Raw genomic sequence first — 27,984 nt, forward strand, 5'->3', positions numbered from 1 at the left:
TGGGTATGTGCCCTTTCATTCATGTCTTTTTCCCTTCTGTTTGTTTGTTGTTGTCTCTAACCCTGTGCGCCTTTCAACACTGATCACCACTCTCCTCTATCCTGTCGCTCCTTGACCCAGTGGAGCAAGACCTGCACCTTGAGATGATTCGCCCCATACCCATAATGCGTACCGTCCACAGCATGTAAAGGCGCCGTCATGTTGAAGGAATCCAAGACAGGAATTCCCAGAGGCTCCAACCGCCGAGCCATCGCCTGGTTATAGAACTTCACACCTTGGTACGACTGCGCCGGAAGTACGGGCGTTTTGAGCAACCCTGGCGCATGCGTACCAGCCCATATGAACTTGGGCCAAGGTCGTAAGGAAGATGGCGTCGCTTTGTTCCCCGGTTGCGCAGAGAAAGAAGAAGGAGGTTTGTTTGAAGAAGGAAGTTTGTTTGATCCAAGGATTAAGGGAGGAACAGCGTTTCCCACACCGTATTTTTTTCTCAGGTCAAACCAAGACGCCATTCTCGCTCCTTCTGAATCACTGACGTTCATGTTCACTAACGATGATGATGTGGAATTCGTGAAGTATTCAACCAGAGGCTGGAGGAATAATGGCCACACCAGGTCTATCCTGAAGTCGTTGTGAATGCCCAGCCCGGCTAAAAGCAACACCCGCTGTTTGCGAGTGTGTAGATTGTCTATGTGAGGTAGAAGGAAGCGCCCTGCGCCAGCACTCATGATCTCCAGGTAAGTGGCTGTGACCGTTCCGCCGCACAGCGTTCGGTTCTGGTCGAGGATGCCGCGGCACCGCAGCCCGTTGATCTGGTACATGCCCTGGCAAATCTGTTGTATGTCTGGATGTTTTGGACACAGAAAACGAAAGCGTTAGAACCAGGCTGAGGGCAGAATGCAACCCCTCCCCTAACCAACACACCCTCCCACCCCCCCCCACCCCCCCACACACACAAAACATATGCCCTGTTGTTTTGGACACAGAAAACGAAAGTCTTAGAACCACGCTGAGAGCAGTATGACACCCATCCCCCCGGCTCCCCCCCCCCCCCCCCCCAGTACAACCACCCCCCCCCTCCACCCCCCCGCTGAGCAGGATAACACGCTTTTCTGTATGTCTATTCTTTTAAGCTTACTGAGTTTGTTTTTAATCCAAACATATCATATCTATATGTTTTTGGAATCAGGGACCGACAAGGAATGAGATGAAATTGTTTTTAAATCGATTTCGGAAAATTAATGTTAATAATAATTTTCATATTTTTAATTTTCAGAGCTTGTTTGTAATCCAAATATAACATATGTATATATTTTTGGAATCAGAAAGTGACAAAAAATAAGATAAAATTATTTTTGGATCGTTTCATAAAACAACATTTTTAATTACAAGTTTCCGATTTTTAATGACCAAACTCATTCATTAGTTTTTAAGCCACCAATCTGAAATGCAATACCAAAGTCCAGCCTTTGTCGAAAATTGCTTCGCCAAAATTTCAATCAATTTGATTGAAAAATGAGGGTGTGACAGTGCCGCCTCAACTTTTACAAAAATCCGGATATGACGTCATCAAAGGTATTTATCGAAAAAATAAAGAAAACGTCCGGGGATATCATTCCCAGAAACTCTCATGTCAAATTTCATAAAGATCGGTCCAGTAGTTTAGTCTGAATCGCTCTACACACACACACGCACAGACAGACAGACAGACAGACAGACACACACACACACACACACACACACACACACACACACACACACACACACACACACACACACACATACACCACGACCCTCGTCTCGATTCCCCCTCTATGTTAAAACATTTAGTCAAAACTTGACTAAATGTAAAAAGAGTTCGCAGTAAGGGAAAGTAAGCCTCCCGTAAACCATCACAGAGCTCCCCGAGCGTCTAAATACAGTACAAGCATACTTCCATTTGAACGCTCACCGAACGGGAACATCCTGGCTGCTTTCTGTCGAGCGTGAGACATTTTCAAAGAATTTATTTTCGTGGATTTGGCCCTGAAGAACAATGGCGCCTCGTTTTTGCGCTAGACCTAACTTTTAAAATCTAAATAATAAATTGACAGCTTGTTACACAAACATTCTTTAATCATAAAAGAATTCGTTTTTCATCAAGACAAGATCAGAACAATTCGAAGTTGTGAAAGTTTAAAAAAAGAAAAGCCCGGAAGCAGGGTCACGCAAGGGTCGTAGCAGACGACGGTTTATCAGTGCAAATCGCCGTTCCTCTCAACAGTCAAAAGCCATCGCTAGAGTTCTTGTGAACCACAGCCGTTGTTTCGTGCATAAAAAAACGTGCTATTATAGATAAGCTCACGTCGAGTCGCATTCAAATGACTAACTATGACGACTGCATTGTGAAAAGGGAAAACGGGATCACACGGGTTCACGATGGCTCAGGGGTAAGATAAACCACGCAAAAATAAATTCTTTGAAAATTGTTCTCTCTTTACGGAGGGCACCTAGGATGTTCTCAATTGGTGAGTGTTTAAATGTAAGGGTGTTTGTACTGTGTGTAAAAGCCTGACCGTATCTGTGATGGTTTACGGGAGGCTTACTCTGCCTTTAACGTGTAGCCATCCTGATTGTTTTTTAAACATCCTTCGTCGAACTCGTGATTTAGAAAGGAAAGATGTTTCTGGTGAGAACTCTCGGAAGATAAAACTGTTCGGGGGTCGGGAGGAAAAAAGGGTCAGTCGGGGAAATGTTTAGTGTGTGTGTGTGTGTGTGTGTGTGTGTGTGCGTGTGTGTGTGTGTGTGTGTGTGTGTGTGTGTGTGTGTGTGTGTGTGTGTGTGTGTGTGTGTGCGTGTGTGCGTGCGTGTGTGTGTGTTTGTGTGTGTAGGTGCGTGCGTGGGAGTGTGGGTGTGTTTTTGCCTTACTTGCAGGGGCATTCTGTTTGAGAGCGCCGTCCTGGAAATCGTCAGTGAGCAGCATCACCAGAGCGACAAACACGTGACGCACGAAGGAATCCCCAGCCAACACCAGAGTCATCCCGTTCAGGAGTTCACAAGCCTCACGAGAAGAGATCTCACGTGGTTTGCACTCGGCGCGCTCAGGCAGCCAATCGCTGAGCTCCGCGTGCAGAGGAGACCTGGTATCGAGGCAGGTCGGGCATGCGCAGTCCTCTCGTGTACGGTTGGTGCAGTGGTCGAGGTAGCAGCACGGGGTGGGTCCGTTAGGGTTGCACAGCGAGCGAAACCACATGTGCCTGATCAGGGGCACCCCGTCGAAAGGCACACTCCCGCACCTTCCGTCCGATCTCTGCAGAGACCGCGGGATGTTGTATTCCCCGCGTGTATTCACCAGGTATTCGTCCATCGTCTTTCTCCTCGCTTCGCTCACGTTCTTCTTCGGCGTCCAGCGACCGTGCAGCATGCCTGGAAAGACGCTGTCACACTTCTTGACGTCATTTAACGGTCCTATGACGTCACCGAACCCAATCAGCCTGCCGATGCCTGCACGGAAGCGGAGCTGGGAGAAATTGTGGATACGGGATGTCTGTGCTGTGAAGTAGAGGACGGTGGCAACAGACACAACAAAAGTCAGGACACAGAAAAGTTTCCATCTTCGTCTCATCGCGCACAACCGCCAGGAAATTCGCGGCTGTGTCATGACTACTTGTCAATAAGTGGATGTCATTGGTGGTCTCGCTGCATGAGTTTTCTAACTGACGATCTCGTCCTTTTCTGCCTTGTCTTTTACTCTTTGGTAAAGAACCTTTTGATTGTGTATGAATGTGTTTTTTGTTTTGTTTTTATCCCAAGAAATCCACAGGTCAGGTACTTGTACTGCTGCCTGCATACAACGTGGCAATTTCGAAAGATCTGAAACAACACCAAAAAAAAAGCCATCAGTTAAACAGAAACTACGTCCAGATACCAATGTGTGAGCAATCTTCGTGCTGTATCCAGACCGCTCCGGAGTTTCACCCACAGGCACCAGAAACGCTGTGAACAGAGTTATTCTAAATCAATAATTTTGCACTATGTCATGTTGTCACAGGAGGTCTTACACACTCGTCTTTCTTCTTCTTTGTTTACTTGTTTGTTTGTTTGTTTGCTCTTCCGTTAGGCAGATACTCTGAACAAAACAACAACAATGAAACAACGTATCTTTGTCAGTTTTGCAGGCTGTAGATTTTGAAAGTACATTCGAATATAGAGAACTCAAATGGACAGCCCTACTTTTTTTCAAACCAACCCTATTTCTTCAAGGCATGTTCCGACAAACGCAAGCTTTTTTACATTTAGTCAAGTTTTGACTAAATGTTTTAACATAGAGGGGGGAATCGAGACGAGGGTCGTGGTGTATGTGTGTCTGTGTGTGCGTGTGTGTGTGTAGAGCGATTCAGAGTAAACTACTGGACCGATATTTATTAAATTTGACATGAGAGTTGCTGGGTATGATATCCCCGGATGTGTTTTTATTTTTTTCGATGAATGTCTTTGATGACGTCATATCCGGCTTTTTGTAAAAGTTGAGGCGGCACTGTCACACCCTCATTTTTCAATCAAAGTGATTGAAATTTTGGCCAAGCAATCTTCGACGAAGGCCGGACTTCGGTATTGCATTTCAGCTTGGTGGCTTAAAAATTAATTAATGACTTTGGTCATTAAAAATCTGAAAATTGTCATTAAAAATGTTTTTTTATAAAACGATCCAAATGTACGTTTATCTTATTCTTCATCATTTTTTGATTCCAAAAACATATAAATATGTTATATTTGGATTAAAAACAAGCTCTGAAAATTAAAAATATAAAAAAATTATGATCAAAATCAAATTTCCGAAATCGATTTAAAAACAATTTCATCTTATTCCTTGTCGGTTCCTGATTCCAAAAACATATAGATATGATATGTTTGGATTAAAAACACGCTCAGAAAGTTAAAACGAAGAGAGGTACAGAAAAGCGTGCTATGCAGGGGACACCCCGAAGCGTCCCGGTACCAAAGCGTCCCGGTACCGAAGCGTCCCGGTACCAAAGCGTCCCGGTACCGAAGCGTCCCGGTACCAAAGCGTCCCGGTACCGAAGCGTCCCACTATAACGCGTCACAGGACTTAGACTTCTTTTTTTTTTAAACCTTGAGTGACCTTGATTTGACCTTGACTTGACTAACCATATTTATTATTTTTTTAATTTAATCTTGACCTTGATTTGACCTTGACTTCACTGATTTGTTTAATTTTGCACAGACCTTGATTTGCTTTCGGTAAAAAAAATCACTTTTTGTCCAACTTTTCCCCAACTTTACTTTAGATCTGTACTCACAACACACCAATTAGGAAATACTGTACCCGTGTGGACAAGTTCGGGGGAAAAGTCCGTAGGCTTCCGTTCACAAGAGGGATATGTCTGTTATCACACACGCTTTCTGGCTTCACTAAGCGTGAGCGTCGGAAAAAGTCTTTTCAGTTCTGCCTCCGACTTTTAAATTGTATCATTTGGGTTAATTTGGGTTTGTTTGGGTTCATTTGGGTAATACAAAACGCTCGCGCTGGACCCGAGTACTCTTCAGACTGGCTCGCTCCCCCAGTATGAAAGTTTTTGTCTTGTGCACGTTTAAGACCAAGTGATTGCTCTGTGTGAATTACAGGCATTCCCTTTGCTTTATAAATACATTGGCATGCGAGCCGAGGATGTGCGTGGTGACTGGTACCGGGACGCTTCGGCACCGGGACGCTTCGGTACCGGGACGCTTCGTGCCCTACTGCGCGGGAGCGTCCCGAAGCGTCCCGGTACCAAAGCGTCCCGGTACCCCTGTGACGCGTTATAGTGGGACGCTTCGGTACCGGGACGCTTCGTGATGTACCTATGCAGCACAGCGAAACCACTACCGCGCTAAACAGTCTCGTCAGTTTTACTGCGTTTTGCACGAGCGGCGGACTACGGTCATTGTGAAAAAATGCAGTGCGTTCACTTTCATTCTGTGAGTTCCACAGCTTGACTAAATGTAGTAATTTCGCCTTACGCGACTTGTATTCTTTCTCAGTATATTGACCGTTTCAGCACGTGGTGCATGTTTATGGCACACTTTCATTTCTGACTCAGGGAACTACAAATGTACTTCCGTGGCCTCAATATCTGCTGTTCACCTGTACATCTGTTCAAACATGTCTCGGCCGGGGTTCGAACCCGTGACCCCAGAATTACAAGTGCAGTGGTATAACAACTTAGCTTCAGACCCCTACCCCCAACACACATACATACACACACACACAAACACACACACACACACACACACACACACACACACACACACACACATAGGTGGTTTTGCAGTCATTTGGGGTCGGCTGTGTATCAAAATGCCATCTTGCTCAAAACACAGGCATTTGGGGTCTCTTCTGTTTTACGTGTTAGAAAGTTTCTTAAAGTTTCTTAAAACTTCAATGAGCGTTAAATGCCATTTTAAAGTGTGAAAACTCATTGCAGGAGGTTATTACATAAAATGCAACCTCCAGCGTGATTTTTAGAAAAACAGGTATTTGGGGACGATGTTTGCTGTACAGCAGTGAAATGGGGACGTATGTGGCCACAAAGTGCAGAGCTACAATTACGTCATCGGTGCTATGAATGTTTTAGGTGTTAGAAAGTTTCTTAAAACTTCAATGAGCGTTAAATGCCATTCTAAAGTGTGAAAACTCATTTCAGGAGGTTATTACATAAAATGCAACCTCCAGCGTGATTTTTAGAATAAAACAGGTATTTGGGGACGATGTTTGCTGTACAGCAGTGAAATGGGGACGTCCAAAACCGCAGAGCTATAGCTCTGCGCTGTGCTATGAATGGTTTCATCAGATACATGGCGCTAGGCGACATAAGAGTATCTCCAATCCAGTCAGCAGCATTCACGGCCTTGACAACGGATGGTTTGAGTCTGATTTATGAGAATGAGAATGAGGGAGAGAGAATTGTATTAAATTGAATTGAATTAAATTGAATTGAATTGATCTTTATCTTAACACTGTAACAGAATAAGAAATGCTAAAATGCTCTTTTTTTCATCCCGCCCTCGCCCATTGAGGTGAAATAGAAGTTAACCACATTGTGTTTGAAAATGTTCCCAGTGCATTATGTACAATAATGTTTCAATACAATCATAGTGTATTAACATTTTACCAGTATCAGCTGCAAAATAGAAGTAGTGCTTTATAAGTTTGGCAAAAGAAACAGCATGTAATGATACGTAAATGTTGTACAGCAGTGAATTGGGGACTGTTTCCCAAACAGCAGTCAGATGGGGTCTGGTTGTTGTACAGCAGTCATTTGGAGGCACAAGCTAAAACTGCTTCAGAGATGTGTGTTTTTTCACTGGCTTTGATCTCCGCTGAGAGGGAGAGAGTCAGAAAGAGCGACAGAGACAGAGAGACAGAGACAGAGAGACAGACCGAGACAACAAAGGAGAGGTTAAGGACACCCCCTTACCCTTGAGTTTGTTTGTTTGTTTGTTTGCTTAACGCCCAGCCGACCACGAAGGGCCATATCAGGGCGGTGCTGCTTTGACATTTAACGTGCGCCACACACAAGACAGAAGTCGCAGCACAGGCTTCATGTCTCACCCAGTCACATTATTCTGACACTGGACCAACCAGTCCTAGCAGTAACCCCATAATGCCAGACGCCAGGCGGAGCAGCCACTAGATTGCCAATTTTAAAGTCTTAGGTATGACCCGGCCGGGGTTCGAACCCACGACCTCCCGATCACGGGGCGGACGCCTTACCACTAGGCCAACCGTGCCGGTTTACCCTTGAGTGATAGACGGACAGACAAAAGAATATACAGACAGACCGTAATTAACACAAACACACACACTCAGCAGAGCAAAGCGGTATAACACACAAACTCAGCAGAGCAAGGCAGTATTACACACACACTCTGCAGAGCAACTAAGTCGGTGACACACAGACACAGGTATTTGGGGACGATGTTTGCTGTACAGCAGTGAAATGGGGACGTCCAAAACCGCAGAGCTATAGCTCTGCGCTGTGCTATGAATGGTTTCATCAGTTACTAGGCGCTAGGCGACATAAGAGTATCTCCAATCCAGTCAGTAGCATTCACGACCCTGACAACGGATGGTTTGAGTCTGATTTATGAGAATGAGAATGAGGGAGAGAGAATTGTATTAAATTGAATTGAATTGATCTTTAGTCATTTGGAGGCACAAGCTAAAACTGCTTCAGAGATGTGTGTTTTTTCACTGGCTTTGATCTCCGCTGAGAGGGAGAGAGTCAGAAAGAGCGACAGAGACAGATAGACAGAGACAGAGAGACAGACCGAGACAACAAAGGAGAGGTTAAGGAAACCCCCTTACCCTTGAGTGACAGACGGACAGACAAAAGAATATACAGACAGACAGACCGTAATTAACACAAACACACACACTCAGCAGAGCAAAGCGGTATAACACACAAACTCAGCAGAGCAAGGCAGTATTACACACACACACACACTCTGCAGAGCAACTAAGTCGGTGACACACAGACACAGGTATTTGGGGACGATGTTTGCTGTACAGCAGTGAAATGGGGACGTCCAAAACCGCAGAGCTATAGCTCTGCGCTGTGCTATGAATGGTTTCATCAGTTACATGGCGCTAGGCGACATAAGAGTATCTCCAATCCAGTCAGTAGCATTCACGACCCTGACAACGGATGGTTTGAGTCTGATTTATGAGAATGAGAATGAGGGAGAGAGAATTGTATTGAATTGAATTGAATTAAATTGAATTGAATTGATCTTTATCTTAACACTGTAACAGAATAAGAAATGCTAAAATACTCTTTTTTTCATCCCGCCCTCGCTCATTGAGGTGAAATAGAAGTTAACCACATTATGTTTGAAAATGTTCCCAGTGCATTGTGTACAATAATGTTTTATTACAATCATAGAGTATTAACGTTTTACCAGTATCAGCTGCAAAATATAGTAGTAGTGCTTTACAAGTTTTGCAAGAGAAGCAGCATGTATTAATGATACGTAAATGTGATACAACAGCGATCAAAGTTCAAGTCTGAAGGTAGGCTCTGAGAAGTGTAACCAGTGCATGCAAATCCTTGGCGATATGATTTATCTCAATAAGGTACAGTGTGTCCTCAATAAATGCCAGTCGTTCTGATTCATCATAACTCATGTCTGCTTTGTCCCTGAATAACGTCCAGTACAGTGTTTCAGCTTTGGTACAATCGTAGGTGAACATGAAGTCATCTGATTTTGCAAGCAGCTGTTTGGATGAAGCATTGTACACCATTCTAATCAAAGAATTGTTCTTTGTTTTGTCTTGCACACCTTTCACTTTCTTTCGTGTCCTGGGGTTCGTAGTAATTTCTAAAGCAAGTGCTTTTACTTCCCCTGGACTGTACTCCCTTTCCAAAGCATCCTTTTCAGCTTTAGTCAACTGCTTTTCCACAGGTTCCTCTGTATCACTCTCTGACGTAAAATACCTGTCCTTGTCACTGTCAGGGGCCACGCACGTGGAGTCAATGGATTGCTGCAAGGCAGGTTCCGTCACCTTGGATGGAATGTGGCTCCGTGATTCACGTGCTTCAATGTTCACAACTCAGCTTGCCTCACTGTCAATGCGTTCGCCGGCGTGTAGTCTCATTTTCTGTTTGTTCCTAACGTCGTGAACTTTGTCGTACGTGTTTGTGTGAATTATGCCTGATGTTGTGCTGGCATGATTTCGCAGATGATCAGCTGTATCAACAGAAGAAACGCATACCTCTTTGCTGTTAAATTGTTGGGATCATTGTCTGTCACGTCTGAGCTGCGAAGGGGTTTTGTTTACGTTGCGTTGACTAGCTCGGCAAATGGCGGCCTGTTGGTTCTCTGTGCTGAGCAGTTGAAGTGTGACTGTGGCTCCTTCTCCTTCTCCTTCTCCGGTGACTTTCCAGTACTTGACGTAGTGGTCAGCTGGCAGGCCTGTCAAGGTAGCTTCCACGGCAGTTGGTAGTCCAACGACAGGCATTTTCTTCACTTTTTCACGTAAATTGCTGGAGCGAAAAATATGTGCTGCCGGAGGGAGAGAGAGAGAGAGAGAGAGAGAGAGAGAGAGAGAGAGAGAGAGAGAGAGAGTTGGGGTAATTAAATAAGTAAGAGAGAAAGACAGAGACAGAGTGAGAGAGACGGACAAACAGACGGACAGACAGACGGACAGACGGACGGACAGTAACCTGCGAGAGAGACAGACAGACAGACAGACAGATAGGCACACAGTCAAAAACCGAAACAAAAACAAAGAAAGAGATAGAGATAAAAGACACAATTGCAACAGCTCTGCAGATTTCTTTCCTACGTGTTTGTTTAAAACAAATCTGACAGAGAAAGGAGAACAAAACAGAGAGAGAATAGGAAAGAGAAAGTGTGTAAGAGAGAGAGAGAGAGAGACAGAGAGAGAGAGAGAGAGACAGAGAGAGAGAGAGAGAGACAGAGAGAGAGAGAGACAGAGAGAGAGACAGAGAGAGAGAGAAAGAGTGGGGGGGGGCGAGAGAGAGAACGGGAGAGAGAGATGACGATGACGATGATGATTGAACGTTGTTATACAATGATAAGGGTTAGAGGCTATCACGCAGCAAACTCTCCAAGAGAGGGAAATAAAGAGAGATATATCATCATCACCATCATCATGATCATGATCATGATCATGATCATCGGCATCGGCATTGGGATCGGCATCGTCACCTACATGTGTCTTTTCATGGGGTTTTTTGTCGGCTTGTCTAGTCTGTCTGTCTCTGTCTCAGTCTCTGTGTCTGTCTGTCACGGGCTTGGGGTTACAGTAGGTCTCTGTTTAATTTCGTCTGTTTTTACGTTGTTGCATCTTATTCGCATAACCATCTTCGATAATCATTTGGTCGAAATTTGCCAGTAATAAACCATCATTTGTAATATGCTGACTGTGAGAGAGAGAGAGAGAGAGAGAGAGAGAGAGAGAGAGAGAGAGAGAGACTGAGAGAGAGACAGACAGACAGACAGAGACAGACAGAGAGAGAGAGATTTAGAGAGAAATGAAGAGAGATGAAGAGAGCGAAAGAGAGAAAAGAGAGAGAGAGAGATGGGGAGAGAGAGAGGGGGAGAGAGAGATTTAGAGAGACAGAAAAACAAACAAACAGACAGACACACAGACACACAGACACACAGACAGACACCAAAGGATGAGAATAGAGAGATAACAAGAAAAGTGTGAAGCAGCCCTGGATATTTCTTTTTTGCATAATCCGTGAAAGTAACCTAAGAGAGAGAAGAACAGGCAGACAGGCAGGGATAGAGAACTAAAGAAAACGAAAAAGATTAAAGATAATAGCAACAGTGAACAACAGCTCTGCAGGTGTCTTTCCTCCGGGTTTTTTAATAAACTGAGAGAGTAAGAAAAAGACAAAAAGAGAGACAGAGCTAGAAATACAGAGAGACAGACAGAGAGACGGACCGACCGACAGAATTAGTGCGAGACAGAGATAGAGAGACACACAAACAGGGACAGACAGAGACCGACATTTTGAGAAGAATGAAGAAAAAACCAGCAGTATTTTTCGTATGCATAGTCTTAAGCTGTGTTTCCATATCGCGACGCGACGGCGAAACGATAGTTGCGGCGAGGTGGCGGCAGCGTCAAAACCGATCGCAACAGTAACAAGGAACTTCAGTCGATAAATATCGACAGGGGGCCGACAAATGGTTTAAATGTGAAATGTGTGTATATGGGTGTGGGTCTGAAACAAACAAACAAACAAACCATGTGAACCCCCCGGGCCGCAGGCCTTCGATGTAGTGATTGAAAAAAAAAGGATGTTCTCAAATGGTTCAATTCTCATTTGGTCTGATTCTCAAATGGTACCGGTATACTCTCCACCCCCCCCTGGCCGCAGGCCTAGGATTTAAAAAAAATTAATTAATTAATTAATTATTTATTTTAAACATTAAAAAAATTAATTAGAGTAAAACAAAACATTAAAACGTTCATAATAAATAATAATAATAAACAAGAATTTAACACACACAAAAACAAAAGAATAGATAATCCGCCCATGATGGGAATCGAACCCGGACCGCTTTCGCCGTAGCCGAACGCCTATCCGGACGTCTTACCACCACACCACAAACTCTTCATTGCTCCGTCAGTGAATTTAGTGCTATTATACCTAACCGCTACTGGCAGACATGGGCCGATCGATCGACCGGTAACTTCCACATTCTTCCACACACAGCTTTGTCAGTTGTTGAGGCCTTGCAAGGTTTTGACGGCAACAATAATTATTGTAGTTCTCTAAGACTTTATTTCTTTGATTTGTAATATGTTGGGAAGACATATTTATCAATTGATCAACAAAATAAAACATAATAAAAAACGACACAACATTGTTAAAATTATTATTGGCCAACGTTGAACGTTTACGAAGGCCTCAATCTTCACGCGCATAGACGAGATTAATAGGTGCTTGATTTTGGTATTTTGAATTACATAACATTAAACCTTTGTTGGGCTTCATGGTCATGGCAACAGCCATAATAATATGACATGATGTATAATATTATATTTCAGCATATGTGAATTACATGTCATCATACCAAACTGTCATACATTTTTATTCCTACATTATTCTGATTGATCACAACCAAACCTACTATCATTGGACACATCCAAATGCAAGCGCCTGTTTTTGACAATTTCCCACTGATCTAAAAATAAAATCAGTGCAATTTCCTGTGTCGGGCTTTGCCACAGACACTCACGGTTTGGCCTGTAGGTAAAATGTACAATGTATTTTCTGATTTGTGCACAAAAGCTTTTTTTCTTTTTTCTTTTTTTTAACATAACAATGTTTAATGTCACTGTATGTTTGAAAGACCATGGTCACATTTGTAAAACAAATGTTAAATTAGAAAATAAATAACATTTTGGTTCATGATTTTTTCCTACACCTGTGCTGAAAATAAGAAATAAAAATGTCGGTATATAAGTCACTCAAATACAGCAAAGTATGAATGGTTTGAGTGATGCGGTTGACCCTGCACAGTTCGACCTATGATGTTTTTGTTGAACAATGTTGCCGTCACCCCTCCCATAGGGTGACGTATTTCACAACTTCCTGTGTTACACAAGCTCAGTGATGACCAATTTTGCCTTCACCCCTCCCATAGGGTGACGGATGTCACAACTTCCTGAGTACACAAACTGATGACGTATTTCACAACAAAATTGCGCTGCCATGGTCAACCTCGAAACTATCCGTATGAATGGGGGCCTCCTGGCCCCCATAATATCAAAGAACGCGTGTTTCCATATGTGCGACGCGACGGATGCGCGGCGGCGACGTACCGCGCGACGGTTTGGCGTCAAGATTTTGTTCGCTCCAGGGAGCGAAAAAAATTGCCGCCGCGCGATATTCGCGTCCAAAGTGGGCGTGGTCTAAGTCCTTCCAAACGTTCGAGGACCCCCCACAACTAGGTTTGTAGTCTATTTTGACTTTTTTTTCGTCAGATACATGTATTCCCTGAGCTGAACATAGTCCAGCAAAAATTTCTTCAAAGGTTGTCAAAAGCACCGTTTTCGTTCCGTTTTTTGAGCATTTTGTTGAAACAAAAGACGGTTTTTCTAACATTTCTTGTCTTTTCAAATTTCTTACCAACATAAGTAGCTTCAAATAAAGTTTCTCTTAATTACGGTATGGTTGTGTGAGTTTTTGATCGATATAAAAGAAGAAGTCAAGCCAGAAAGAACAAAAATCCGCCTGTCGCGCCGCTTTTAACGGAAATGCTCACGGCGAAATTCGCTAACGGCATCGCGAGTTTATCGCCATCGTGCCGCCGCCGCGTCGCTAAATGAAAACATAGCTTAAGGGAGTAAACTGAGAGAGAGCAGACAAAAAAGAAAGTAAAGAACAAACAAACGAACAAACATTATGTTAACATGGTAAAGGTTCAAAGCACCGTGCTTTGTCTAACAGCCTTCCTTAAGCAACTTCTGGACATGTTGTATTCACTTAAGAATCATTAACAAGTCGCGTAAGGCGAAATAATAACATTTAGTCAAGCTGTCGAACTCACAGAATGAAACTGAACGCACTGCTTTATTCACCAAGACCACATATACTCGTAGTTTCGTCAGTCCACCGCTCGTTGCAAAGGCAGTGAAATCGACAAGCCATGCGCTGCAGAATAGTGCGGTAGTGGTCGCGCTGTGCTGCATAGCACGCTTTTCTGTACCTCTCTTCGTTTTAACTTTCTGAGCGTGTTTTTAATGCAAACATATCATATCTATATGTTTTTGGAATCAGGAACCGACAAGGAATAAGATGAAATTGTTTTTAAATCGATTTCGGAAAATTAATTTTAATCATAATTTTCATATTTTTAATTTTCAGAGCTTGTTTTTAATCCAAATATAACATATGTATATGTTTTTGAAATCAGAAAATAACGCAGAATAAGATGAAATTGTCTTTGGATCGATTAATAAAAAAATAATTTTAATTACAAGTTTCCGATTTTTAATGACCAAACTCATTAATTATTATTTAAGCCACCAAGCTGAAATGCAATACCAAAGTCCGGCCTTCGTCGAAGATTGCTTTGCCAAAATTTCAATCAATTTGATTGAAAAATGAGGGTGTGACAGTGCCGCCTCAACTTTTACAAAAAGCTGGATATGACGTCATCAAATGTTTGGTTTTTTTAAATGAAAAAAATGTCCGGGGATATCATACCCAGGAACTCTCATGTCAAATTTCATAAAGATCGGTCCAGTAGTTTAGTCTGAATCGCTCTACACACACACACACGCACAGACAGACACACACACACACACACATACACCACGACCCTCGTTTCGATTCCCCCTCTATGTTAAAACATTTAGTCAAAACTTGACTAAATGTAAAAATGAGAAGTATTCATACAAATTTTTTTTTTAAAGAGCAAATGCTCCACTGCAATAGTTAGGCAGCTAGACTACAATGAAGGAGATGAGAGAGAGACAGACAGAGACCGAAAGACTGAGAGAAAGAGAGAGAGAGAGAAAGAGAGAGAGATATATATATATATATATAGAGAGAGAGAGAGAGATAGAGAGAGACAGAGATAGAGAGAGAGAGAGAGAGAGAGAGAGAGAGAGAGAGAGAGAGAGAGAGAAATAGAGAGAGATCACATCAAATCAAATCAAATCAAATCATCCATTTGTATTTTACAAGGATTGTGGCATGAGCAATACAAACGAGCTTCTTTTCAACCAGCCCTCGCCCAGAGAGGGACTACTCTAATATTATATACATATATATGTATACACACGTTAAACATTTACAAAAGATTAAAATTAAAGTTGCTAGGCCATTGAGGAAGGGAAATCGGTGAACACATAGTTGAGAGAGAGAGAGAGAGAGAGAGAGAGAGAGAGAGAGAGAGAGAGAGAGAGAGAGAGAGAGAGAGAGAGAGAGAGAGAACGTTACTGTGAAGCCATCGGCCTGTACACATATGGGGAAGGACGGTGGGGCTGAAGACCGTTCACTTGACTTTCTTGATCAACTCAGTTTCGGATTAAAGATTTATTTTACTGGTATCACGTGACCGCCGCTCAAAGTCAATGAAGGGAACCCACAAAGTCGACCGAACCAAAACTGTACTCACCCAGTAAATCCTTAATGCGTGTTTGTGTAGGAATCTCTAATCGCTGATCAATTCAACGAACTGTAGAGAAAGATTGATAATGATCGGTGTTGGATTCACAAAGACGTGTATTTCGGCAACAGTGCAGTCACTGATGACCAACTGACCGTAGCGAGAGTCGATGCGGCTCGTTAGCAGGTGTCAGCGAGATTCTGTCGAAGTATCTCGCTGCAAAGTAGATTTATCTTTTGCCATTAACAAAACGTGTTTGTTGTTTTTTGTTTGTTTCCAAGTTAAGTATTTATTTTTTTGCATTTTGTTTTAACTAATGCTGCTTCAATTTAGCCTCGGGACCAATGAAACACGTTGCTTGATTCGCAGACGAATTCAGTGATCCGGGCAATGGAGTGACTCGTAAGCTCCTTTGTTGTTGCGATCTCAGTTCGATCCCCGAAATTCTTTGGACTATAGAACAAAAGCAAAGGAAAGTTAAGAGGGGGTGGGGGGGACTAGTTAAAAAGATTATTTATTTACAGAAAAAAATTGACCGACAATGGCAAGGCTCGAACCAGCGATCTCATGATCTCTAGCGCATTTCACTACTGACTCCCCCTTTTCACAAGATCCTCCTAGACAAACCGATACAAACCCCGCCACCCGGTTCTTTTTCACCACGAGCACACTCCACAAGAAACTAAGTCCATCTCACGATGAACACGAGCCGAAATCATATGCACTCGACTTATGAAATAGAAAGAAATCAAATACGACGAAGAGAAGAAAAAGTTTGAAAGTACCATTGAACTTCCATGTCGGCGTGTGGCTGAGCTTAAAATACGAATGTTGTTGCAATCTGTTATTTTTGAAAATTGTGGTAGTTGTTATGTATTATTTTAAGAGCAAAGGAATGATGGGAAAGAAGAAAAAAAAACCCACAAATTGAGTAGTTTTTCCGTCCAAATCAGTTACGGTATTGGGCAATGCAGAAGATATCTGTTCAACATCAGTTGTATGTGTATGCATTGACGAAAAATGAACTGGGGTCAAATCAGTCAGGTTCACAAATGCAGTAGTTTTTCCGTCCAAATCAGTCAAGGTTTTGGGTGATTCAGAAGACATCTGCTCAACGTCAGTTGTATGTGTATGCATTGATGAAAAATGAACTGGGGTCAATTCATACAAACAGTTGTATTGATTTGTCAAAAAAGAAAGCAAATCTGCATAACTATCAAACACCATCATTACTGCTGCTCCATCTGAAGTAATCGCGCCAGCAGAATTTCTTTCATGAGAGTCAAAAATGTAGAAAGTTTGAGAATTCAGATCACCATAGATACCCACACTTGACTCGTGAAACGTTGCAAGAACAAAATGTGACAATGCAAGAGCTTGCTGCAATCCCTCCGACAACGGTATTGTGGAAAAAGCATTGTCCAATACTACAGTCGAATTTGTGTGTCCTGAAAACGCATCGACCACATATTCAATGTGCACTGGATGACCGGCGACAGATGAGGGCAAGTGTTCATGTCCCAAATATCCGTCAATACCGAGTTCAGCAGAAAGTTGACTGTACAGAGCAGATCCTTCGAACAAAACATTGTCCAAATCACTTGGCTGAATTAAATTGAACACATCATGACTATGCGAAATTTGCAATGGCGACTGCGAGTGCGAGACCGGCGAATCGCACAAATTGGCGACACCCAAAAAGAACAGCAAAGCAGAAAGTGCAATCGCCGTGCATTGACGACCGCGCACCGGGTCGAAAATATCACAGCCTTGGTGAAGATTAGCGAGTAAAGATCTTACCATGATTGTTGTTTGCTTGTCCAACGTCGAATGGTGAAATTTCCCTCTTCTCTGTCCTCCACGACGCCGTCCTTTTCCCAGCATAGGTCGCGTCTTCTACATCCGCTTTGATTGCGTACACATGCGCAGGTATTCATCGTCTGCTGTTCGAGTCAAAAGTTGAAAGCAAAGTAATTCCTGTAAGCCTGCCACTTATTTATAAAAAAAAACACGTTTGATACTTTTACCAAACAGTTAGTATAATGCACGCTCTACCTGTATTCGTCTTTAAATTCTGCAAGACTGAAGCGAAAGAGGTCTGTCTCAGGTGGTCAGTTTGTTGTGTACATTTACACACGCACAACGAACAACACATGCACAGGCCCGGGGGAAGCTCTCCTTTCTTATGTCCGACCATAGACGTATACATGTAGTTTACATGTTTATTAGTCATCTATTTGATTGATTACGTGTATGATATGACGGAGAGTCGCATCGGTTTGATGCCGTGAACCCAACCGTGGCTGTGGCTGTCGTTTGAAGTAGCCTACTTCTTTATAAAGATTCATTTACATTCTACTTCTGACCAAGGCATGTTTGGTACCTACTGAATCCTTGTTGCGTGTAGTTTTACGTGGCACGTTGCCCAAAGTTGTATTCTTGAGGAGCATAAAATAAAACGTGTTACAAAGTTATCTCCAAACTCTGCAGTGACTGCTCGCGCAGCAGGTCAGCTATTGATAGCACGCAGCCTCCACAGACAGCTTTCGAGCCGAGACCATATGCACTCGCCGCTCCTGCGGCTCGTCAATAACATCCTCAACCAACTTCCCCCATACCCGTCGCCCGTGTTCGTGAACAAGCGACGCTGTTTGCAGACCGTCCAGAGGCAAACATCCCCCTATTCAATAAGGCTACCCGTTCTTTGCCGGGTGGGCGCGGGTATAGGACCCTGGGTGGATTGTCTGAGCGGCCTGAAAAGAGTTTTTCGGGGTTCACGGTTCGTATTTGCCAAACTATTTGCCAAACTACTCGTTTCACATCTGCCCTTTTTGTGTGCGTGCAGTCAAGTTATTCGGGTCCGCGCCGATTCAAAGTGAAGTACAAGTACAGGAATTTCTCCTTGTTAGTAATCATTTAGAAAAATTGGAGGGAGGGAGGGGGTGTGTGTGTGGAGGGAGAGGGATGGGGGTTAGGGGGTTGGGGATTATAGTGTAACTGCAAGAATTTTTCCTTCTCGGGAATCACGTAGAAAAAAACTGGAGGATAAAACTGGAGGGGGGGAGGGGGGGGGGGGGTTAGTGGTCTGGTGATGATTTTCAACTACTGGATGAAATACTGGTTACGAGGGCTGCGTTGGTGGCGGTACCTTTGTGGATGTGGTGATGAAAGTTAGTGCAAGAATGTCTTTGTTGAAGTTCATTTGGAAATAAATGAAGAGGAGGGGTCGGAGGAGGGAGGAGGGGGTAGGCGGGCATGGAACCGGAGTGGGGGAGGTGGTGGCCGAGTGGATGGGGTGGCGAAAGTGAGTTCAAGAATGTCCTTCTTCGAGTTCATTTACACACATAGGAGAGGGGGAAGGGTAGTGAGGGTGGGGATGAGGGTGCGGAACATGGGGGGGGGGGGGGAGGCGAAATGGCAAAAGTGTGTGTCCAAGACTGTCGCATTTGGAGTTCATTTAAGAAAGGTAGATGCGGATCAGGTTGGGAAAGGGGGAGGAGAGTGGCGGGCGGGGGGTTGGAGGCTGAAAACAACTGCAAAAGTGTTTGCTCTCTTTGAATCCTTTTTCAAGAGGGGGAGAGGGAGAGAAGAAAGCGAGGAAAGGACGGGACCAGGTAAACGCATCCATTTTGTCATCGCAGGTGCAGGTGTGAGATGATGTGAAGCTATCTCCATTAAAAGTTCGAGTGTTGCCGTTACAAATAGTCGCTTTGCTTGTTAGAGAGAGTGGAAGAGAGAGTGAGATCATGAAATGTTGGACGATTTTTTTTCAAATAGGAAGAGGTACGATAAAAACCAACAAGCAACCATGGAAGTTGGTTTAGAAATGAGGTCTGGGGTCGCTCAAGAACCCACTCCCACATCTGTATGACCCTTACCACGGGTGCAGTAGCTTTTATGACAATTGTCATTCAGCCCACGTTACCTCTGAACTAATGTTACCGGGTACATCCACCCCCTTCTGGGCTATTTTCACCCGTTTCCCTATACCCTTGAAGGTAACAAGGGGACCTGTAGATTCTAATTCTGGTGTACCCTCTGTGTGAAGTCGTGTTCCGTCCTTCTTGGTGTGACTAGTTTTGGAGACGTTTTAGTTATTTACTTATTTAAAAAGAACAAAAAACAAGTCGCGTAAGGCGAAAATACAACATTTAGTCAAGTAGCTGTCGAACTCACAGAATGAAACTGAACGCAATGCAACGCAGCAAGACCGTATACTCGTAGCATCGTCAGTCCACCGCGCACGGCAAAGGCAGTGAAATTGACAAGAAGAGCGGGGTAGTACTTGCGCTGAGAAGGATAGCACGCTTTTCTGTACCTCTCTTCGTTTTAACTTTCTGAGCGTGTTTTTAATCCAAACATATCATATCTATGTGTTTTTGGAATCAGGAACCGACAGGGAATAAGATGAAAGTGTTTTTAAATTGATTTCGAAAATTTAATTTTGATCATAATTTTTATATATTTAATTTTCAGAGCTTGTTTTTAATCCAAATATAACATATTTATATGTTTTTGGAATCAGCAAATGATGGAGAATAAGATGAACGTAAATTGGAATCGTTTTATAATTTATTTATTTTTTTACAATTTTCAGATTTTTAATGACCAAAGTCATTAATTAATTTTTAAGCCACCAAGCTGAAATGCAATACCGAAGTCCGGGCTTTGTCGAAGATTACTTGACCAAAATTTCAACTAATTTGGTTGAAAAATGAGAGCGTGACAGTGCCGCCTCAACTTTCACGAAAAGCCGGATATGACGTCATCAAAGACATTTATCCAAAAAAAGAAAAAAACGTTCGGGGATATCAATCCCAGGAACTCTCATGTAAAATTCATAAAGATCGGTCCAGTAGTTTAGTCTGAATCGCTCTACACACACACACACACAGACAGACAGACACACACACGCACGCACATACACCACGACCCTCGTCTCGATTCCCCCCTCTACGTTAAAACATTTAGTCAAAACTTGACTAAATGTAACAAAAACAACAGCCAACCACACAACTCCGATACAAAGCTTTAAACAAAATGTTTGTTTTTTTAAAGCAGTACCCTCTTAAAACTAAACAAGTCGCGTAAGGCGAAAATACAATATTTAGTCAAGTAGCTGTCGAACTCACAGAATGAAACTGAACGCAATGCAACGCAGCAAGACCGTATACTCGTAGCATCGTCAGTCCACCGCGCACGGCAAAGGCAGTGAAATTGACAAGAAGAGCGGGGTAGTACTTGCGCTGAGAAGGATAGCACGCTTTTCTGTACCTCTCTTCGTTTTAACTTTCTGAGCGTGTTTTTAATCCAAACATATCATATGTATATGTTTTTGGAATCAGGAACCGACAAGGAATAAGATGAAAGTGTTTTTAAATTGATTTGGAAAATTTAATTTTGATAATAATTTTTATATATTTAATTTTCAGAGCTTGTTTTTAATCCGAATATAACATATTTATATGTTTTTGGAATCAGCAAATGATGGAGAATAAGATAAACGTAAATTTGGATCGTTTTATAAATTTTTATTTTTTTTTTACAATTTTCAGATTTTTAATGACCAAAGTCATTAATTAATTTTTAAGCCACCTCGCTGAAATGCAATACCGAAGTCCGGGCTTCGTCGAACATTACCTGACCAAAATTTCAACCAATTTGGTTGAAAAATGAGGGCGTGACAGTGCCGCCTCAACTTTCACGAAAAGCCGGATATGACGTCATCAAAGACATTTATCAAAAAAAGGAAAAAAACGTTCGGGGATTTCATACCCAGGAACTCTCATGTCAAATTTCATAAAGATCGGTCCAGTAGTTTAGTCTGAATCGCTCTACACACACACACACACACACAGACACACGCACATACACCACGACCCTCGTTTCGATTCCCCCTCGATGTTAAAATATTTAGTCAAAACTTGACTAAATATAACAAGTCGCGTAAGGCGAAAATACAGCATTTAGTCAAGTAGCTGTCGAACTCACAGAATGAAACTGAACGCAACGCAACGCATCAAGACCGTATACTCGTAGCATCGTCACTCCACCGCCCGTGGCAAAGGCAGTGCCAGTGAAATTGACAAGAAGAGCGGGGTATTCGTTGCGCTGAGAAGGATAGCACGCTTTTCTGTACCTCTCTTCGTTTTAACTTTCTGAGCGTGTTTGTAATCCAAACATATCATATCTATATGTTTTTGGAATCAGGAACCGACAAGGAATAAGATGAAAGTGTTTTTAAATTGATTTCGAAAAAAAAAAATTGATAATAATTTTTATATATTTAATTTTCAGAGCTTGTTGTTAATCCAAATATAACATATTTATATGTTTTTGGAATCAGAAAATGATGGAGAATAAGATGAACGTAAATTTGGATCGTTTTATAAAAAAAATATTTCTTTTACAATTTTCAGATTTTTAATGACCAAAGTCATTAATTAATTTTTTAGCCACCAAGCTGAAATGCAATACCAAAGTCCGGGCTTCGTCGAAGATTACTTGACCAAAATTTCAACCAATTTGGTTGAAAAATGAGGGCGTGACAGTGCCGCCTCAACTTTCACGAAAAGCCGGATATGACGTCATCAAAGACATTTATCAAAAAAATGAAAAAAACGTGTGAGGATACCATACCCAGGAACTCTCATGTCAAATTTCATAAAGATCGGTCCAGTAGTTTAGTCTGAACCGCTCTACACACACACACACACAGACACACACATACACCATGACCCTCGTCTCGATTCCCCCCTCTACGTTAAAACATTTAGTCAAAACTTGACTAAATGTAAAAACTAAAAAAAATATGACAACAAACAAACACACACAGAGGAAAAACAACAACAACGTTTTTCGGCTTTATACCAGTTTTGCAGACTTGGTTAAACATGTTTAAGCTGTTGCGTGGATAAAACTGCCAGCACCGTGCTTACTTCCGAAAATGTAAGCTCTTGGTAGCTCGTCTTGTGCAAAAAGCGTAAAATCGTTCCTTCAGATTTTGTTTTGCAAATGTTGTGATCTGTAAAGCTCCGCAAATTTAGAGTTTTATTTTCAAATTTTAGAAAAAGCAATATCATTTTTGTTCAGTGTTATTACCCGGCCTGCTTTGGGATTAAATTGTTCTGAGGAAGAAACCGAAGAGAAGTTTTAGAGTGATTTGAAATTGAATTGTAGCGGCGAAGACCCCTTCAAAGCTGTCGACCATACAAGAGAGAAGACAGGATACGCAGTCACATCTTTCAACAGAGATACCGTTTTTGAATTCAGACAACCTTCGGCTTACAGAACCTTTTCAACAAAACCCCAGGACTTTTGTTTGCAGACGACAAACACGAAAGACGAGTATACGAAGACATCTACCCCGGGTGGCTTTGCTTGTTCTAGCATATCATCTTTTCATTTTTGAATCCAATTATGTTTTAAGTGTCAGGCCCCAAGGTCTGTAATGTCGGGTCTTAAGTATTCATGGACACGCGTGTGTATTATGGGGAAGGTTTTTGTGTGTAGGGTTGTGTGAATGGGAGAATGATTGTTGTGTGTAGTTTATGGGAGTTTTAATGTCGAAAATGAGATTATGGGGGTGATGTGTGGGGGTGGGATGGGGGTTTATGAAGCAGCCTGTGTGTGTTTGTGTGTGTGTGTGTGTATGTGTGTGTGTGTGTGTGTGTGTGTGTGTGTCTGTCTGTGTGTGTATATGTGTGTGCCACTGTGTGTGTGTGCCTCTGTGGGTGTGTCTGTGTGGGTGTGTCTCTCTATGTGTGTGTCTCTGTGCGTGTGTGTGTGTGTGTGTGTGTGTGTGTGTGTGTGTGTGTGTGTGTGTGTGTCTGAGAGTCCGTTTGTCTATCGGTCTGTCTGTCTGTCTGTCTGTCTGCCCGTATGTCTATCTGTCTGCCCATCTGTGTGTCTAAACGTCTGTGTGCGCGCTCGAATTCGTATTTTACATCAGTCTTTATCGTGACTGATATTTTGCTGTCAAAGCAGAATCGCAGTGGGATGGGTGTTGGACGTTGATGATATCTTTATCGTGAAAAGATATCAGAAATATTACCCTTTACCGCATCGTATCAAGGTACGGCGCCAGTTTGCCAGACGTTTGTTTGTAGATTAACCTATGAAAATGTCCGCTTCCATATCGTGTCGGGATGGAACATAATAAGGTTGACACTGCTTTTAATGACTGAGCATGTTAATGTTTGCAGATTGCAAGAAGTGTTTTGCTTTTAGTATTATGCAGTATTCTTGTTACGTTGTGGCAATGTGTATACTCCTCGTTTGCTTTTTAATGCTCTTCGTTGATTGATTAATGTGATTGATTGATTAATTGATTGATTGATTGATTGATTGATTGATTGTTTGATTGATTGATAGGTTCATTCATTCATTCATTCATTGATTCATTGATTTCATTGATTTATTGATTGATTGATTGATTGATTGATAACACAAGTTGATTGGGCGGGGATATAGCTCAGTTGGTAGTGCGCTGGATTTGTATTCAGTTGGCCGCTGTCATTTATTTCACAGAGTCAACTTTGTGTGCAGGCTCTCTTCGGTGTCCGAACTCCCCCCCGTGTACACTACATTGGGTGTGCACGTTAAAGATCCCACGATTGACAAAAGGGTCTTTCCTGGCAAAATTGCTTAGGCACAGTTAATAATTGTCTACCTATACCCGTGTGGCTTGGAATAATAGGCCGTGAAAGGTAAATATGCGCCGAGATGGCTGCAATCTACTGGCCTTATATAAAATTCCATCTCACACGGCATCATTGCAGAGCGCCTAGAACTGTACCCACGGAATATGCGCGATATAAGCCTCATATTGATTGACAAGTTGGTTTAAAGCTGCTGTCATCCCCGCCTTCCCGATCATGTTCGTTACTGATTGATTGATTGATCGATTGATTGATTGATTGATCGATCGATTGATTGATGAGATACTTGATTGAAAACAGCCGTCCTTTCTTGCACACAAGCCCAACATCAACAGAATAGATGCATTCCAAAATGGACACAGGTTTCAGTTACAAAATTAGTTCAGTTAAAATGTCCTACTCTGCCCATAAAACTACAACAGATACAAAAGCAGCCAGGCTGTAGATTTTAATGTAAAAGCATGGAGAAATCTTTGATGATTCACAAGATGTTTTACGCGGGGAAGGAGGGCAATTTCAAGCGTTTAATATGTTTTTGTATTTGATATTTCAAGTTGTCAGACTGAACCGGTGACAGATTAAGTATCACCACATCCTTTCCGGGTTATAAGAAATACATTTCCACCTAGCACATGGCTTTAAAGCCAGACATTATTTAGATTTATGTTGCTGGATGATGTCCATGAAAGCTTTATGCACTCATATGCAGCTACTTTATTTTCGTTTTGTTTGCATCGTCTGGGCATTGCTGCCAGCGTGTCATCCAGGCATGAAGAACGTTGGAATAAAACTTGTTGTAAAGTATAAAAACAAAGAGAGAGAGAGAGAGAGAGAGACAGAGACAGAGACAGAGACAGAGACAGAGACAGAGAGACAGAGAGAGAGAGAGACAGAGAGAGAGAGGGGGGAGAGAGAGTGAGAGAGACAGAGAGAGACAGAGAGAGAGAGAGGGGGGGGGAAAGAGAGTGAGAGAGAGAGACAGAGAGAGAGAGAGGGGGGAGAGAGAGACAGAGAGAGACAGAGAGAGAGAGAAAGAGAGAGACAGAGAGAGAGACAGAGAGACAGAGAGAGACAGAGAGACTGAGAGAGAGAGAGACAGAGAGAGAGAGGGGGAGAGAGAGTGAGAGAGACAGAGAGAGACAGAGAGAGAGAGGGGGGGGGGAAGAGAGTGAGAGAGAGAGACAGAGAGAGAGAGGGGGGAGAGAGAGACAGAGAGAGAGAGAGAAAGAGAGAGACAGAGAGAGAGAGACAGAGAGAAAGAGAGAGACAGAGAGAGAAAGAAAGAGAGACAGATAAAGAGAGACAGAGAGAGACAGAGAGAGAAAGAGATCTAGAGCTTCAGATTGATTGTTGTTCTCTCCAAAAGCCTCATGCAATCTTTGACGTCAACGCGAAGAGACGTCACTCGTAATTTGTCGCAATAAATAGTTGGAGAAGTGTGTTTAATTCTACTGGCCATAAGTAGCACAAATGGTAAACACTATTTAGTTTGTGTTATTCATGTGTGTTACTTTTGTAAAAGAGTAATTCATACAGTGTTCACAACAGGTGTCTTAAAAATGTGTTCAAACGTGGAACACTCTAGTTTACAGTATATACAGCAACTAGTCGGAACGATAACCTCACTAAGATCAAACGAATTATGTATTGTTTGCTTGTCTGCTTGTCATTTGGGTAATCCTTACACGTAACAAGCAAACTCTGCCTTGATCCCAAGATAGTCCACATCTTATTGCCCAGAGAGGTTTTATAAGCTCGGAAAAAATCAGACAGTCAGCGAGCTACTTTTGTTCTCCGACAGCGTCTATCGTGGCCTATTGTCAATTTTTCGCCAAGAGGTGTGAATTGGTCAGCGGCGCACTTAATGACACTTGACTGCTTAGGTGTGAAGCGATAAGGCCGCCAAAAGCGTTTCTGCTTCAAGACAGGCCTTCGCAATTGGGCTGTGTCTGTGACGAGATGGAAACAGGAGTTAAATCGAAGCGTGAAATGTGTTCGATGTTATTTTTGATTTTTTTCAACTTATTTTTTTAAATTGCAGTTTCGGTATAAGGGTGGTCCCTTTTATATACTGATAATGGTAATATCAATCATAAATAAAATAAAAATATATAGATAAAACAAAAACAAAATAATAATAAAAATAATAAGAAGAAGAAGAAGAAGAAGAAGAATAACAAGGGTTTTTATATATCGCAAATCCTATCATGGTTCTGTGCGTCTCACACAAAAAAATTCATTGTTTAGGGAAAGCAGTTTTTATTATTTAGGGGAATCAAGAATTGACTTCTAAGCTTCATTTTTTTTCTTTGTGTATATACTATAATTCAATACAAGGTATCTCCAAACATTATTTATCAGAAAATGTTCGTACATTTGTTTGAATCCTAGAAACCCCTAAATAATGGAAAATGTGTTGGCTAAACAATTCATTGTTTACGTAAATAATTCATTGTTTATGTAAATAATGATTTATTTAGCAACATTGCTGATTGTTTATAAACAATGTAATATAAGTCTAAATAATATATTGTTTAACACAAAGAAAGGAAAAAGGCACACACACACACACACACACACACACACACACACACACACACACACACACACACACACAACCGCGCGCGCGGGCGCACACACACACACACACACAACCGCGCGCGCGGGCGCACACACACACACACATACACACACATGAATGGTTTACGTAAACAAAAAATTATTTAGAATTGTTTTACATTGTTTATAAACAATTACTTATTTAGCACATAAGCTTCTAAATAATGATTATTTAGCTAAAACTGGTGAAAAAAACATGAAAAAGTATCCAAATAATTATTTGACAAACGGAATGCCATAAATATCTACTTCCTCTAGCAGATAACTGATTAAAACCAAACATACTTAGACCGGTACATAAGGATGTAGACCAACTGTTGCGGTGATACCCTCTTCACTGCCAGGTTCCAATTTGTCGCTGTATGTCGCTTAATCGGAAAAAAACGCATTACTTTATTCAATACCGATTATCACGTGTTTGATCCAGTTATACACAGTGAGCCTTATACAAAACGGTACCAAAATCAAGACTACTGTTCAAAAAACAAAGACGCACGAAGCAATTGAATACTGTGACTTTCGTACGCGTACGTATTAGTTGACTTAACCTACCCCTTTAGATCAGAATCAGTAGTATAACTATGCATTTTTAACGTTGCGGTTCGCTTTGGCCGTGCGCGCCCCGCCACACACATATACATACAAAAACATAGATTAGGACAGACAGACAGGCAGACACACAGACAAAAGGCACACTCACACTGACACGCACACACACTGGCGTGCGCGGCGCACACACACACACACACACACACACACACACACACACACATATCCGGTAGCTAAATACCCTGTCCACTGTTTCGTTTGGTACATACCTGACACTTGGTAGTGATAATGCTCTACAGTCTCTACACTGGGTGCAACTATAGTGACGGCAAGACGGTCACATCAAGCGCAAAGAACTGTCCAATGGAGTCAACAGTCTCTGCACTGGGTACAACTATAGTGGCGGCAAGATGGTCACATCAGTCAAGCGCAACGCAAAGAACTTCCCAATGGTGTCAACAGTCCGCAGAACCCTGGATCGCAGATATAACTTGGTGGTTTTAATTGAAGCGACTGA

General features: G+C 42.3%; 1 protein-coding gene across 3 annotated transcripts; it reads right to left on the minus strand.

Annotated features, from left to right (window-relative positions):
• On the minus strand, positions 1-27,984 carry LOC138967247 (uncharacterized). 3 transcript variants are annotated; one of them, XM_070339768.1, is made up of 5 exons: positions 27,737-27,984; positions 27,204-27,286; positions 17,440-17,582; positions 2,905-3,849; positions 1-841 (listed from the first exon to the last, which is right to left on the minus strand). In XM_070339768.1, the coding sequence occupies exons 4-5, from the start codon at positions 3,635-3,637 to the stop codon at positions 84-86; spliced, it is 1,491 nt and encodes a 496-aa protein (XP_070195869.1). In that variant the 5' UTR covers positions 3,638-3,849; positions 17,440-17,582; positions 27,204-27,286; positions 27,737-27,984; the 3' UTR covers positions 1-83. The 3 variants fall into 3 exon arrangements, with proteins under 3 accessions (XP_070195869.1, XP_070195870.1, XP_070195871.1); XM_070339769.1 differs by lacking the exons at positions 27,204-27,286; positions 27,737-27,984 and adding an exon at positions 18,027-18,270; XM_070339770.1 differs by lacking the exons at positions 17,440-17,582; positions 27,204-27,286.

Source organism: Littorina saxatilis, linkage group LG5 (assembly GCF_037325665.1).
Source record: "Littorina saxatilis isolate snail1 linkage group LG5, US_GU_Lsax_2.0, whole genome shotgun sequence".
Taxonomy (NCBI): Eukaryota; Metazoa; Mollusca; class Gastropoda; order Littorinimorpha; family Littorinidae; genus Littorina; species Littorina saxatilis.